This window comes from Epinephelus fuscoguttatus, linkage group LG2, assembly GCF_011397635.1.
Source record: "Epinephelus fuscoguttatus linkage group LG2, E.fuscoguttatus.final_Chr_v1".
Lineage (NCBI taxonomy): Eukaryota > Metazoa > Chordata > Actinopteri > Perciformes > Serranidae > Epinephelus > Epinephelus fuscoguttatus.
In genome coordinates, this window is record NC_064753.1 from 26,363,398 (window position 1) to 26,379,241 (window position 15,844).

At 39.2% G+C, this 15,844-nt stretch overlaps 1 protein-coding gene across 1 annotated transcript in view; it reads left to right on the top strand.

Annotated features, from left to right (window-relative positions):
- cgnl1 (cingulin-like 1) overlaps nucleotides 1-4,545 on the top strand; it is a 31,558-nt gene extending 27,013 nt beyond the window's left edge. Inside the window, exons 15-19 of the mRNA XM_049594248.1 lie at nucleotides 1,845-1,928; nucleotides 2,151-2,275; nucleotides 2,669-2,777; nucleotides 2,895-3,058; nucleotides 3,180-4,545. Coding sequence (XP_049450205.1) covers nucleotides 1,845-1,928; nucleotides 2,151-2,275; nucleotides 2,669-2,777; nucleotides 2,895-3,058; nucleotides 3,180-3,333 — 636 coding nt within the window. The 3' untranslated portion in view covers nucleotides 3,334-4,545. The remainder of the gene's footprint in view (nucleotides 1-1,844; nucleotides 1,929-2,150; nucleotides 2,276-2,668; nucleotides 2,778-2,894; nucleotides 3,059-3,179) is intronic.
- The last annotated feature ends 11,299 nt before the right edge of the window (nucleotides 4,546-15,844 follow it).

Genomic DNA, 15,844 nt, shown 5'->3' on the forward strand with positions numbered 1-15,844 from the left:
TAATCTCCCCTCTCCTCTCCTGCCGTCTTTCACAAAGCAGATTAGCTTCGCTGTATGTTCCAGTCTGCTGATTCAGCTCCCTCAAGCACTGTGCTGGGTGCACCAGTTATAGGGGCCATCGTTCATCAGAGCAGCCCACTGTCACCCACTAATTGGCATAAAATATCACCAATTCTAAGCTCTCTTCACAAAGAAAAAACCATCACCGCTCTATCGATTACTTTTCATCCCCCTTTCTTTTGAAGCAGACTATCACTGAGCAGTCATGTTCATGCAGTAAGGCCTCTCTGAGTTCATTTTGTGTTCAGTGAGTGGATATACGATGACACCAGATTAGTTTTAAAGGAGTAGTTCGACATTTGGGAAATACACTTACAGTATACGGTATTCACTCTCTTGCGGAGAGTTAGATGAGAAGATCCACAGGGATGGGAATTGATTTTATTGATACTATTGCCATTATCAATTCTGCTCATTAGTCTGGAGCCGGTTGAATTGCATAAAATCTGTTAAACCGTTGCACAAAGAACCGTAGTAACCAACGTAAGAGCAAAAACATGAAATACCTTTGACTCTGTCTTAACTGCTACATGGTTGAGTTTATGGAAGTAAATGAGAAATGCTAAATGATAAGTAACTGATCTTGCACTTTAAATTTCACCAGAAGTCAGTTTATTATTGTGACCGTCGGGGGTTGGATCACTTAATTTCTTCAAGGCTGTGCTCTTCCAGCCCATTTACAATTAATGATTGCTCTGTGGTTTCAAGCAATAGGATCTTTTCAGTCACTTATTGGCGAGTTTTTTTCATGGAAGCCTGAAGTGTCTTACTTAAGGAGCAAACTTAGGGGGCTTTGTGCAACTGGCCCCTGATTCTTTATCGATTCCCTTATTGATTCCTGATATATTTTCTGTATGGAAAAAAAAGTAGGGCTACGCAGGTTTTCACCACAACTGTTTTGTTATCTTTGAACCTGAACACTCAATTATCATTTTACAGTGCAGACATAACAATCAGCTGTTTTCATCTTTCTTCTTGGAGCGTTCCCGTCTCTGTCATCACTCCTTTCAGTTGTAACATCCAGCAGCGTAGACCCGTGAGTTTGACATTACTGTGTTGCAATGTGCAACTGTTAGTAAATATGTGCTGGCATTGATGAAAGGAATCAGAAAGCTTAGAGGAATACAATACCAGTGAATCGGACAATGTGGAACTGGTTCTCGATTCCCCATTGTTAAAGATCTATACCACTCTGATATCTATCTTTTAAATATAAGGGCCAGTAGCCAGTTAGCTTAGCTTAACATAAAGACTGGAAACAGGTGGAAACAGCTAACCTGATAACAAAAAAAATCTTATTATATTCACAGAATTTTGTTTCATTTTTTTTTTCTCAATATTGATCTCAGCTCCCTCATGAAACTGAGTAACTGTATTAACCAAAATAATGAGCGATTCTTTCAATCTTGTATAATCCCACACACCTTACACAAAATTGTTGCTAGGTTTAAAAACATATACCTTCTACCTGTAGTCTCAACGCCTACAGCTATATTTTCCTTACAGAAACTACTGTCATTATTTTTTTTTTTTACTACAACCCCGTGTCACTGAGAGTTGACAGGAAGATTTCAACAAAAAGTGGAATGCAGCCAAACAAGAAAATCGAGCTCCCCAATTAACTGAGGCTCTTTCAGCATTAACTCCTCTATTGTTTAGCGTTTTGAGTCACTCAGCGCTGCAGTAGTTTCTGTTGTGAGTGAGACTCAGGCAGCGTCTGATAATAATTGTCATCAGACTGTGTGGGACCGTAGTGATGACAGTGTCTGGGCTCGGCTTGACAGGTGGAGCAGATGAGGAATGAACTCCTGCAGGAGAGGGCTAGCAGACAGGACCTGGAGTGTGACAAGATGGCTCTGGAGAGACAGGTACACACTCTCCTGTCTGGAGGAAAACTACACACAGTGTTACTCTACAGTCTCACAACAAAAGCACCAACTCATTTCATCCATATGTCTTTTCATCATTTTCATTTGATAGTACCCATTCTCAATTTCCAATTATACGTTTGAAACAATGATATTAAGATATGAACAAACATTCGCCCAGATCTGTACCTCACTACCTCTTTCTCTCTGTGACCTCTGTAGTCCAAAGACCTGAAGAGCAGAGTGGCTCATTTAGAGGGTTCCCACAAGTCCAACAAAGAGGGCCTGGTAGCCCAGCTGGAGGGTCGCATACAGGAGCTGGAGGAGAGGCTGGAGGGAGAGGAAAGGTGAGATGAAGGCTCCCAACTGGGAATAGAAATGAGGTGTGCTGTGGTGAAGGTGATGGAGGAGCAAAGGATTAGAGGGGAAAGTTGACTGTAAAGGTTCATTAGGTTGGTACCACAATAACCTCTAGGCTGCAGGTGAAAGTTAGAGTTTATACTGGAACACTAATAAATGTGAGTTACAACGTTGAAGCCTATAAAGATCACGACCAGAATATTGATTTAAACTGAAGTGGTACTTAGTAGTGATTTTTTAATCCAACTACGGTGCAGTCAAACCTGATAGAATCTGATCAGCTCTCAGTTCTTTCAGTTCAAAGATGTAGTAAGTCAGAACAATGTGCTGGACTTACTACATGTACAGTATGATGATGCCTCTCATTGCATGTGTTTCAGGGAGCGTGCCAACCTGCAGCTGGCGAACCGCAGGCTAGAGAGGAAGGTGAAAGAGATGATGATGCAAGGTGAAGAAGAACACAACTCATTGCAAGATCAAAAGGACCAAGTACGTAATACTCTCATTAAATGCAATATACTAGAGACTTTAAATTACATTAATAGCCATATAGTGAAACTATTTGTTGAACCCTTTTAACGCCATGCATGTTGGCTCTTCTTGTAGTTGAACCTGCGTCTAAAAGCCTTGAAGCGGCAGATGGACGAGGCCGAAGAAGAGATCGACCGGCTGGAACATGGCAAGAAGAAGCTGCAGAGGGATCTGGATGAGCAGGTGGAGGCCAACGAGCAGCTGCAGAGCCAGCTCAAAACTCTGCGGAGTGAGATCAGGTAAACGGCTAAAAACAATACACAACTGTCCATTTGCAAGTTTGTTATCTGGAACACACTAAAGTAAGGAAACACAGACATTCTTACTGTCCCTGTACTGATATTATTCTGTCTCATCCAGGCGTAAGGGCAACTCCGCTCCACTGCTCAACACGCTGGATGACGACGACGACGACGATGACATCAGCACCGACGGGGAGACGTACTTCAGCTCGTCTCTGGGATACAAGCGCTCCTCAAGTCAGGACAACATCTTGTCCACCTTCACTTTGTGAACGAACCCTGAGGTGGAGGATGAAGCTGCTTTAAATGCATCACTGCTGGACCAAACAGCTGGAGATCTGTGCCAAAACTGTAGATATTACACCAAAACATCTGTGCGGTGAATCCTGGGCACGATCTCAATGTAATTCACTCAGTATTATTTGAGCAGCTCTGATGGATGAAATCAGAACAGTCTTTGTATTAGAGCATCCTGTAGAAATTAAATGTACATACTGTTTAATTTTTATATTCCCACTTTAAGTCTTATGTAAATTTGTCCGTTCTATTCTGAGTGGATTTTACTTTATTAACAAATGAATTACACGTAATTATCTTAGCGTTAGTAAACTTGAAAACGCACTCTTTAATGCACTGTAAAACAACGCAACCAGTACTGCCTTTTGTGAACAATATGAGGTTATTAACCCTCACTTTTTTATGCCTATCAAATATTTTAAATTTTCATACAGTATCTGAATATTAATTTGTATATCATTTCGTCAAATAAAATATATTTACCTTTTTTAATGAATGAAGATCAAATCCAAGTATATGAAGTGAGGAGTGCCAGGATGGTTTTTTTTTTATTTATTCATGGTTGAATACACAAAATCCTGGCTCAGTGAAGGTTTTAGGGACCAGTAAATGAGGGACTTTGTACACATCCATTTTTATACAGTTTTTATACAAAAAATAGATCATGAAAAATATTATTAACAGGCATTTGTTGTAATTTTATTACAAAGGTTACTCCAAATATTAGAGACAACACAGTATTGTTTTTACATCAACTGGGAAGGGCTGCTTCATGCAATCAAGACAAAACCTAAATTAAATTTCTGTAGTCAGCACTGGACTAAGTCACACATATCAAAACCATTACATCTCTTTTTACTGGAAACACTTTGATTTAACTTCATCTCTGGGGATTTCTCTTATGAATGGGGCAGTGTGGATACTGAACACAGCCTACGTCTTTTTGTTTAACGTCATACTTGTGTGTTGAAAGCCTTGTACGTGTTTCTTCTGATGAGCAAAACTGACATTCGATGTTTTGCTACACTGTGATGATTTGCACTCTCTGTTGGCTCTACGCTGAATATGTCCTCATCTGACGCCTGTGGAGGGGGAGTGGATTGAGACAAATTGCTGCCACTACCTCTCTGTACACATTTGTATAATCATAAATCCTGCTGAGACTAAAATAAAGTTACTTCCAGTTACTCACGTTTTTTTTTCTTTGTTGAACAATTCATGATTTTAACATTTACAGATCGGTTGTAGACATGTTTTAAGATGTATAAAAATACTTGCTTTGAATAATAATTTGCATCTCATAAGGTTTTTCCACAAAAAGTTAAAATACCTAGTTAAAAATCTATGTTTATTTATTTATTGATTACTTGTACGTATTGTAGTCAAGACCATCTAAACTGAGACCAAGTAATGACCAAGATCAGAGTGCCTCAGGACAGAGACACGATCAGAACTTTGAGGAGTTGAGACTGAGTCAAGACCAAATCAGTGTGAGTCCCACGCTGCATCACACACTATAGGCACCCCTTAAATTGATCCTCAGCATCCATATTCCCATAAAAACACCCACAGAAAGCAAATAAAGATTCCTCTTCATGCATCTGTTTTACTGTTGCACTGAATGTGTGTATGTATCTATGTGAGTGCAACATGAACAACATTTTGATAAAAATAAAGGTATTGTAGATATGATTTATGTTTGGGAATTTCCCAGGAGCTGAAATCAACTTAACCATCTTAATTTAGCACTCCTTTTTTACTCAGGCAGTTTAGTGATATCCCCACAGATGTGGTCCTCACCGGTCTTGAAATTAAGTGTACTGTAAAGCCCTCTTTGTCTGAGACCAAGACTAGACCAGGACCTTCAATAAGTGACTGAGACCGGTCAGTTGACCAAGACCGATCTGGATCTCAGTGCTGCTGAACTTTGTTTATATAGCACTTGTGATAACAAGGTTTCAAAATGCTTCAAAAAAATAGTAGATAAAAACCAAAATCAACAATAAAACAACATTACAATAAAATACTAACAGAGGGATCATAAAAACACTGGGGAACAAAATAAAATTAAAACACTGATAAAATGGCCAGGGAGGGGTGATAAAACCCAGCAACATATTAAATATTCATACATCTTTTCGTATAAAATGAAAGACAAATACAATAAGTTCTAATTAGTTTTGGCTAGTGGTTGGAAGACGTATTTAGATCCTTTACAAAAGTAAAAGCATCAAAACCAAAGTGTGACAATATGCCATGACAAGTAAATATCCTTCATGTTATCTTATACTAACTATTTTTTACTACTAGTAAAAGTATTATCAGCAAAATGTAAGCAAAGTATCAACAGTAAAAGTGCTCATTATACAGAACAGCTCCTTACAGAGTGCTTTAATATATAACATGTTAGTGAACCTTTATTTCCTGTGTATTAACATGATGCAGCATTTTAATGTTATCTGATCCACAGGGAGCTGAATTGAACTATAAGATGATCATACTGTTTTTCTCTCATTATAAGAAGTTAAAATCTGCCCAAATAAAACTTTCAGGACTCAATAGTTTTACGTCTAGCCTAATCCTTCTCACACTTTTTTGAAGAAAATGAGCTTTTGCCATTTAGAGTCCCACAGACTCAACTGAACACGTTCAGCATCTCTTTTGTTCCTCAGTGTGTAAACCTATTAAATCAGAGTATGGCTTCTAAGTAGCCTCAGTGTTCACTAAATGTAATAGAAATGTTTAATTTATTGCACTGTAATGCCTGATGTGATTAGTAGTGTTTGTAGTAGTATGGTTTTTGTTGCTTGGTTACATGATGTTTTGTATTGTATTTATGTAAAACAGTTGATGTCCTGGTACACAGAGCAATTTCAGATCTCCCTGTGATATTGAAATGAAATCTTAATCTTAATATACAGCACAAATTACTTGATAGATTTTTGCAGTGTTTGTATGATACAAAATGTGAAATCTACAAAGTAACTCAAACAGAAAACATGTAGTGGAGTACAAAGTACAATATTTCTCTTTCAAATCTAGTGGTGTGAAAGTGTGACATACTAACTGAGATGATTTGATCGGCCCAGTGATGGTTGTACACTGACTTCATTCATCCTCAGATGAAATCTCTGTGGGGTTGACGCAGCTGTGTCAATAGCGGCTCTTTATCTTTAATTTCGTGCTCAGTGGGTCAGTGTTTTTTCCCGCTGGAACATATGAAGCACATGAATCCTGTGTTTGGGCCTGATCACCTTTCAGCCCGAGCTTTGACCTCCTTCAGCCTCTTGGGCAAAGAAAAAAAAGTATTCGTGGTGCAGGGCTTCAAGCTCACAGATGTATTTGTAATTTATTTAGATCACATTGTAGAGATCTGGTTTCAATTTAATATTAAAGATTAAAAGAAAAACATTGAAGCTACTTCTATGTCATGGTTTAACGTTGAGAAACTGAGAGTGTAGACTTCCCACTCTGAAAACTTTCTTCACACTTGTACCTACAGCAGGACAAGGAGGTGAATAGACTGAGCTTTCTTATTCACACTGGCTGACTGGCTATTGTTGGCAGGGCATGACCTTCATTTGTTGCTATTCTGTGTGGAACAAACAAATCAACCGTTCAAGTGCCACAGCATTATCTCTCCCTCCTTTGTGGCAAGCCAAGCAGTAAACTAATAGGGGCTGCAGGCCGGCGGCTTAAGAGGGGAAAGTTGTGTATGCTTAACAAGGTGATCATTCCTGGGATTCTTTTATGTGCTTGAGTGACTTCAACCAGAGTGACTGCTGAGGAATAAAGAGGTAGACAGCTGAAAGAGTTGTCTCAGAGGGAACTGTGAGAGTTTTGTAATGTATGGGGTTTAAAAAGCTCCAGTTTTTCACACGGAGCTCTCTATTTCACAGCCCTTAACAGGAAACATACAAGTTTAACAAGTCTTACAGGGATCTAGAAACAACTCTGGCGGGTTAGTGTAGGAGGACAAAAAAAATAAAAACAGCTTGTGAGCGTCACTGATAAAATGTCACAGTACCATGCTGCCCCCTAGCTGTAACAATGGGACCTGGTTTGATGGTTTAGATTCTCTGTGTGAGATTTCCTGAAAACTAAGAGGTGATAGAGCAGGGGTGTCAAACTCATTTTACTCCATAGATCGCATAACAGATGATTATCAGCTTGATAAGTCTTTAAAAAATATAGGTGTAATTTCAAAATTGTCTCAGTTTTTCCACACTCAGTCAGTCATCTTTTCACTGTCATTACATGTGCATTTCTACATATATTTCCACCCCTGTGCAGAAATGCAAGCATCAACACACCAAGCTAAAGTGGAAGCTACTGAAGCTGCTGATTGACAATATTTTGCACAATGTTTAGTATCTTTAAATGTGACCACAATAATTAATTATTCTTTTTTCAGAGAACTGTATTCTTGTCGGGGTAGAGAAGTCTCTGAAGCAACATTTTACATTTAATTCAACTTCAGTTTCATTTATAATGCCCAATATCACAAATCACAATTTGCCTCAGAGGGCTTTGCAGCATACAGTATCCCTCTGTCCTTTGGATCCTCACGGCAGATAAGGAAAAACTCCCTCCCAAAAAACCTTTTAATGGCCCCCCCCCAAAAAAAGGTAGAAACATCGAGAAGAGCAGCTGAGGAGGCTAATAACTGTTTAAGTTGCTTATGAAACCTGGCACCTCTTAGCCCTCACAAGTGCATCAACATTAGGTGTGTGATGTCATCCAGTGGGCAGGATTGGACAGTTCTGGCCCACGAGCCGTATGTTTAAAACCCCCATGATAGAGGATCGAAAATAAATATTTAAATTATATTAACAAAACAGAGAGCTGATATTATTTTGTTAGTAAACTGTGGGGACTTTGTGCATTGGAGTTTTGCTAGTGAAGTGAGAGAAATGGTCACTATCAATGGAGAGGCATGCCTGTCTCTGTGCTCCATTACTTTTGTAAAAGTATGAGCATCAGTAATGAAGTGGTGAGCAGTAAATGGTTTGTAAGTGAGCTGGTTTATATCACCGAGCCGAGCTGTCAGGCCTCTGCAGACCCACAGGGACACAAACAACCTACGTAACCCCCAGATACTTCCATCTTGACGATGAATAGCTCCCAATTAACACTGGCTGGTTTACTGAATATAGCCAGTGGATGAAAGGTAAATTACCTTTATGTAACTTTAGCCTTCTTTACATGCTCTGACCTTGTACTTTAAAATCTTATTTTTAGATCAACACCCACAAAGTTTTATTGTGTTTTTGTGTTGAGTAATACTATAGTAACTGTAGTAACACTGCTCAGGTTCTGTACAGTAACGCCAAGGTAAATATTTGGTTCAGGCCTTTAGGCACTGAATACCTCAGTGCAGCAGGACAAACCTGCTTTCAGGGCTTGTGCGTCTGGAGTCACTTTATCTCTTTTACAATCAACACATAGTTTTATCATTTAACGCGTATGTACTTAACACAGCTGAGTCCTTTTCTGCAACATAACAAAGGACGCTTTGTTCAGATGTGCAGTTCATTATGTGAGGGTTTTTTTTAATTGTGCTGGCATCATAAAGTTCAGTACATTCTTCCAGCCGAGAAAACTGATCCATAGATTCAGACTGAATAACCTGACAGTTTATCAGATCAGTGTCAGGTTAGTTTTGCATTTTTATGGCTATATATTCTCATTGCAGTGTTCAACACAGTGTTATCACAGCATTAATCTTCAGGCCTGAGCTGTAAGAGATTAATACCTGATCCTTTACACTGTGATGATTTTTAAAAGGTACTATCCCTCAACTATTACTGTTTACACGTTTGTCCTGCATTACATTGAAATGTCAACAACCTGAAGGTCCACTGTGCTCTTCTCCTTTTGGATTTAGTCAGTTAGATCACAGAACAGGTGATTTATAAATCAGTGACTTTAAATATATGAAGCTCCCCTATTGGAAAAAAAACTTATTCCACAGCCCAGTCACCTCACATACATTACATTTGTACGTTTCATTTGTATCATATCAACATTTATAAGTGATGACTTGAAAGCTGACTTTGTCATCTGGAGGTGGAGGGGATTCCTTGGTGAGATGCCTGCCCAGCTTCAGTCCACTGCAGTCTACTGTTTGAGACCAACAAACAACAAAATCACTTGTGATTTAATGAGTCATTGCTGTTTTTTCGCCATCTTTTTAGACACCAAACATGGGTGTTTTGTCAGTGTCTGTGTTTCCAGCAGCTCTAAAGGCATGAGAAGTTGCTGTGTTTTACTGAGACATGGCTGCCTTTCCAATGGAGATTGTGCCCCCAAACCAGGTATTTTAAACCAAAACATGATTTTCTCCCTGTGGCAGATCTTCCTATAACTCAGCCAGCATTGTGGGACCCACATGGGTAGTAAATGGGTTGACAAATGGGCCCTGTATGGGACCGTCCATGGGTTCCATACCGGCCCCATGCCAATTGCCCACATGTTTGCCTTACCCAAGTGGGCCCCACTTGGTTATGCTCGGGCTACCTGGGTACCAAATGTATATGGGCCCAAAATGGACATCTTATCTGGGGCCCACTAGGGTAAACCCACCCATGTTGCCAATTGGCAAGGGGCCAGTATGTAACCCATGAACAATCCCATATATGCCCCATTTTTCAGCCTGTTTACTACCCACATGAACCCCACATACAAATGTTGGCTGGCGGGGCGTCGGTGGCTTAGTGGTAGAGCAGGCGCCCTATGTATAAGGCTGTTGCCGCAGCAGCCCGGGTTCGTTTCCAGCCTGTGGCCCTTTGCTGTATGTCCTTCCCTCTCTCTCTCCCCCTTCATGCTTAAGCTGTCCTATCAATTAAAGGCTAAACTGCCCAAAAAATATCTTAAAAAAAAAAAAAAAAAAATGTTGGCTGGGAAGCGACATAGGTCTTTTCCTAAGCATAACCAAATGGTTTTTGTGTCACAGCATTGCTGAAACATAAAGTTTCAACGCATCTGTGACATCCTTGGTTCTCAAACTATGATACTCCCTCTGGTGGTATGTTGAGGAATCTCCACAAAACTTTTTTTTAAACCTATATTGATCATTTAAATAATGGCCTATAGCATTTAGAATGAACATACATAAACTATGAGATCCATGACATGTAATCTAAAAAAGATTTTGCCCTTTTTGTAATAATTTTGTTCAATATCAGCCACGAATCATGTTCATGAACGTAATGCACGCATATATCCATAGTTCTGAGCTAAACTGTGATAGCAAGATAATAAGCCGAGGTAAAATGAAAGTTGTAAGGACACTGAAATTGTGGCTCCAAACAGGAACTATTAACTATTAAGGAAAAGTGTGGACCAGGAGGTGAATATTTTGAGCAGCCCTGTTGAAACTGAAGTGGACATCAACCAACAGAGTGCAAGTGCTAGTGGCTTCTAAAGCAGTGCCTGTGAAGTTTCCACAGCACCTGATGAGTGGTTGGCCTTTGCAGTGTACCAGAGCCGTATGGAAGACTGTAAGTGCCAGTTGTAGTTCTGCTGCCCCTTTGTGGAGGGTGGCTGCTCCTAGTCATCTGATTTAGAATAAACCTGCCTTCTGTGTGAATTGTCTGTAGCTAAACAGGGTAGGCCTACGCTACTGTATTTTAATGTTGGTTGTAGTGGTGGTACTTTAACATCCTAATACAGTGGTTTCCAACTGGTGGGTCGCAGTCCAAAATTGGATTGTGGGTCCATTCTGAATGGACTGAAGTGACTTGCAAATGTTTCAAGTTTGTAAAGAACACACTGTATCTTTAAGTGCAGTGAATTTCTGGCACAGAGCTTTTATTTTTTACGTGTAGTTCCTGCTGTAGAGTGAGTGGCTACTTGACAGAGTCAGCAAACTAGCTTGGTGACATGTCTAAACACAGATATGCCGCTGAAAGTGTTAAACTGTGTGGACCTTGAACTAATAACTTGACTAAGGAGGAATCTGGACCCAGTGGCTGGACCAGTTGGGAACCACTGGCCTAATATTTTCTGAGATGATACACTGTGTAAAAAGTTTAAGAACCACTGTGCTACATATTGATGTAAATGTAACATATCCATGGTTTATAGAAACATACAATGCAAACTTTTTTTTTTCTGGTGATTGTGATGTTTTTCAGTGATGGGTTTACATTTGTTCATAAAAAACAGTTAATTATAATAATTAGACTCCAGAAATTGCACAGCTCAAGTTGAGATCTTCTAGATTTTCTGTGTTTTTAGTAACAAATTCTCCCTTAGTGTTACTGTCCCTCCACCTTGCTCAGCGAGGAAACTCAGTTTGTGGATACACAAAGAAGGAAAGACTGGAACTTTAAAGGATCCCACCTGCTAAAGCTTCATATTAGCTTCTGTTAAACTTTAGAGGTAATTTTCACACAGAATTAGGACAGTGAAGTCCCCTATTGTTTACATGAAACTGTAAACTGCTTTAAGCCAAGAACCAGTGACTCACTGAATGTACATATTTGACATGTTAATTTTGTTTAAAGACTGACTTGAATAAACTCTGACCTATCCTTTAAAGAGTACACGTTTGTGTACAGCAGCTTCGACCTACAGTATGTGAGAAAAATTTCCTTCTTTACTTGAAAATATTCAGCCTCAAAACTTATCTCTCTGGCTGTATAGGAAAAGAACTCAGCCATTTTGAACAACCCTAAAATCAGTGCAAGTAAGTTTGAGTTGATTACCACACATTTTTCTAAAGCAGGTCAGCCTTGTGAGGCTGTGTAATCACAGACAGCACATTTGTCTGTCAGCAGTGGTAATGTTGCTTTGGGATCAAGCAATCACTAAAACACAAGTTAACCTAAATACCACAGCTGCAGAGACGCTAAACAGACAACAGCTATTGTTGTTGGTTTCAACAGTGAAATCCTCCACAAGCAACCGCTCCCACACAGGAGATCAAACACCTCGACTGTAACCTGCATGCAGCAACAAACAATACATGCAAGTTATTACTGAGAAAAAACAAGCTTCTAATTATCCCTGTCTGTCAGTGGGGCAGATAGTACGTAGTAGCAATCCCTCCAAGAAAAAATATTGAAGTAAAAGTCTTGCATCAAAAATGTTACTTGAGCAAAAATACTAAATGTACTTAAAGTATCTCAAATTTCCGCTGTAAATGTACTATGGCATCATCAGATTTTTTTCTACTGATGCATTAATGTGTTAGCAGCATTTCACTGTAGTAGTTCTTCAAGGTAGAGCTAATTTTTAACAATTCTTACAAGGCTAAAACAATCAATGACATGAGGTTAGCTGGTGACTCTAAATTGCCTGTCGGTGTGAATATGAGTGCGAATGGTTGCCTGTCTCTATAACCCTGTTTCCACTGAGCAGTTCAGCTCAGTACGCTTTCCACTGTGAGAAGCTGTGGATGGTACCAATGAAACTGTTCCACACTGTCCCCATTTTTGGTTACCCCTCTGTTGGGGTACCTAACACACAGTTCTAGTACTAAAAGGTGGAGCTGTGAACACTGCAGTCCGTTGATTGGTCAATAGTGGACGGTCACACTGCTCAGGGCTGAGTTGTGGCTGGATTTTAGGGTTATGTAACCACTGTTCATACCATGGAGAGTTTTACCTACGTTAGCAATGACAGCCCTGTGACAGTTCTGTGACCTGTCCAGGGTGTATCCAGCCTCTCGCCTATAGTGTCAGCTGGGATGGGCTCCAAAGCCTGTCATTCTATCAAGCCCATTGATTCATCCAGATAATGAATGGATGAACAATCAATTAATCATCGCCAGTGTGAAGTGTCCTTCAAGATTTCTCCTTGCCTAAAGTGACACCTTCAAATTACTTGTTCTGTGAAACACATACTCCAAACGCCTAGATTACTCAGTTTACTATAATTTAGTAAAAAAAACCCTGCTCATCATCTCATTTAAGAAGCAGGAATTATGATTAATGGGCTAATTGTTTCAACTCTTGGGACTTTAACAGTTTGATCTATGACAAAGCAACATATTTTATTAACTCATCAAATATTTTGTATGTAGAATCTTAATCTGAAAAGTAACGACACCTGTCAAATAATTGTAGTGGAGTAAAAACACTACAGTATTTCCCCCTGAACTGTAGTTGAGTAACAGTATAAAATGCCATGAAATGGATATACTCTTTTAAGTATAATTACCTCAGATAACAGTCCTTGAGTAGATGTACTTAGTTACCTTGTGTAACTGCAGTCTACATGTTGCTTTCTGCACACTGGCATGAATTAAGTTGACAAGCATTTGTTCTTTTCAGTGACACATACATCTGGTGGTTCTTGTAAGACCTGCCTTAAATCAAGATCTGATATCAAAACAGTGAGAGCACAATCACAACAGGAAGTAAATCTGATATGTTTATGGCAGAGGATTACTGCTTGACACTGGACTTGGACGGAGGCCTGGCCGAGTGACCGGCTCACTGATTGCAGGAGTAAAGAAACACTGTTTGTTTGATGTCTGGTTACTGATTAACTCCTCAGACCCGTAGAAATACGTCTTACATTTGTTCTGGAAATTTTTCTTTTCATATTTACTGACATATTTTGACATCAGCTAACATCTGATCTTGTTGAAGAATAACGTCCAGCTGAACAAGCTCTTGCTTGGCAACTTCTATACCTTTAAAACTTTACTCTGCTTAGTGACTCTAATTTGTCTGTAGTTTCTATTAAAAGGGAGTGACTGCAGGCCATTCATAACAGGAATGTGATCCGTCTGTCAGGATGACTGTCTGTCTGTCCCTTAAAGATATCTGACAGGATGAGTGAGTTTAAACTGATGAGCTTAAATTCATTGTTTAAAACCAAACAACAGTGTAGCTGTGAGGAAGAAGGAAGACCATTAAAAAATAATGCTGCCTTCCTTTTCATCACGATCCACTATCAACAGTATCAATAATGTATAGGCTGAAGCAGCTCCTGCACCACAAAACACCTCCTGTACCTTCAGTATAAACCAGTTTCAAATCATTTACTGAAGTTAACTAACTAAACTAGCAACACCAATAATGATCCAGTTATATAATAATATAAAACTTAGGAATAATTATTGCATAATGAGTACTTAAACTTAGGATGCTTGCAGTCCATTTTGTTTCTAATACTTATTTTACTTAGTAAAATTTTCAGTGCAAGACTTTTAGTATAATGGAGTATTTGGGTGTATTCATATGTGAGTAGTACTTAAAGCTCCAGTGTGTAGGATTTAGTGTCACCTATGGTTATATAATATTCACAACTATATTTTCGTTACTTTATAATGAACCCAAAATAAGAATCGTGTTTTCATTACCTTAGAATGAGATGTTAATATCTACATACAGAGCGGATCCTCTCCCACAGGGTCTACTATGTTGTTCTACAGTCGCCCGGAATGGACAAACCAAACACTGGCTCTAGATAGGGCCATTCATGTTTTTGCATATTCGCATCTCCTACACACTTGGCACACGGAACAAGTTTCACCTCTGCAGCCTCACCATTGGATGCCACTAACTCCTGAACACTGGACCATTAAGGGCAGTTCATGTGAGCAAAATTCACATCGGTGAATATATGTCTCCCGTCCACTTTTCAGTGCAAGCACAGGGATGAATAATACATTCTCTTCTAGTGGCAGAGCAAATTTGCATCTTTGCATCATGTAGTGTTAAACTAAAGTCAACTTTGACCGGCCAAGTCACAGCCTTAAGAAACAGTAACAGAGTTTGTGTGGAGGAGACATTGATTTTTGTTGTGTCTGACCAGCTGATATCGTATGAAACTAACTACAAAGTGCCCCACATGATAGGAGCTGCCTGGCTGGCAGTGAGTCAGGAGACAGGTATGGAACGTAAGAAAATGGTTAATGTACCAATACATCATATTTAGCCGTATTTATCAGTGGGCTAGCTAACATTAGGTAGCAAGCTAGCCCTCTGTAAGCGTCACACGCCACACAGCCCACATTCAGCGCGAATATCACCTTGGCAAGTGGAAATCGCTCGTGGGTTACCATACTGTAAATGTTGTAATTGTTAGAGGTGGAGCTAACTTTAACTACTTCATATGGTGTTAGATATTTAACCTGTATTATTACATTATATGTAGATGATCATGTGATTTGTGTGAACAATCTCACAACAATCTGAAAAGTGAACTGCTGTTAAATAAATGTAGTGAAGTAAAAAGACCAATAATTACCTCTGATATTTGGACTAGAAGTATTATGTAGGATGAAAAGGAGACACTCAAGTAATGTAGAAGTACCTTAAATTTGCACTTAAGTACAGCTCTTGAGTAAATGTATTTAGTTACTTTCCACAGCTGCACAGTAAGTGATCAAGCTTTTGATAAAAGAACAATAATCACCTCTGATATGTGGACTAGAAGTATTACATAAGATAAAATGGAGTACAGTACTTGAGTAAATGTACTTAGTAACTGAAAAGAACAAAATACATTGTGTTTAACTGTGAAACA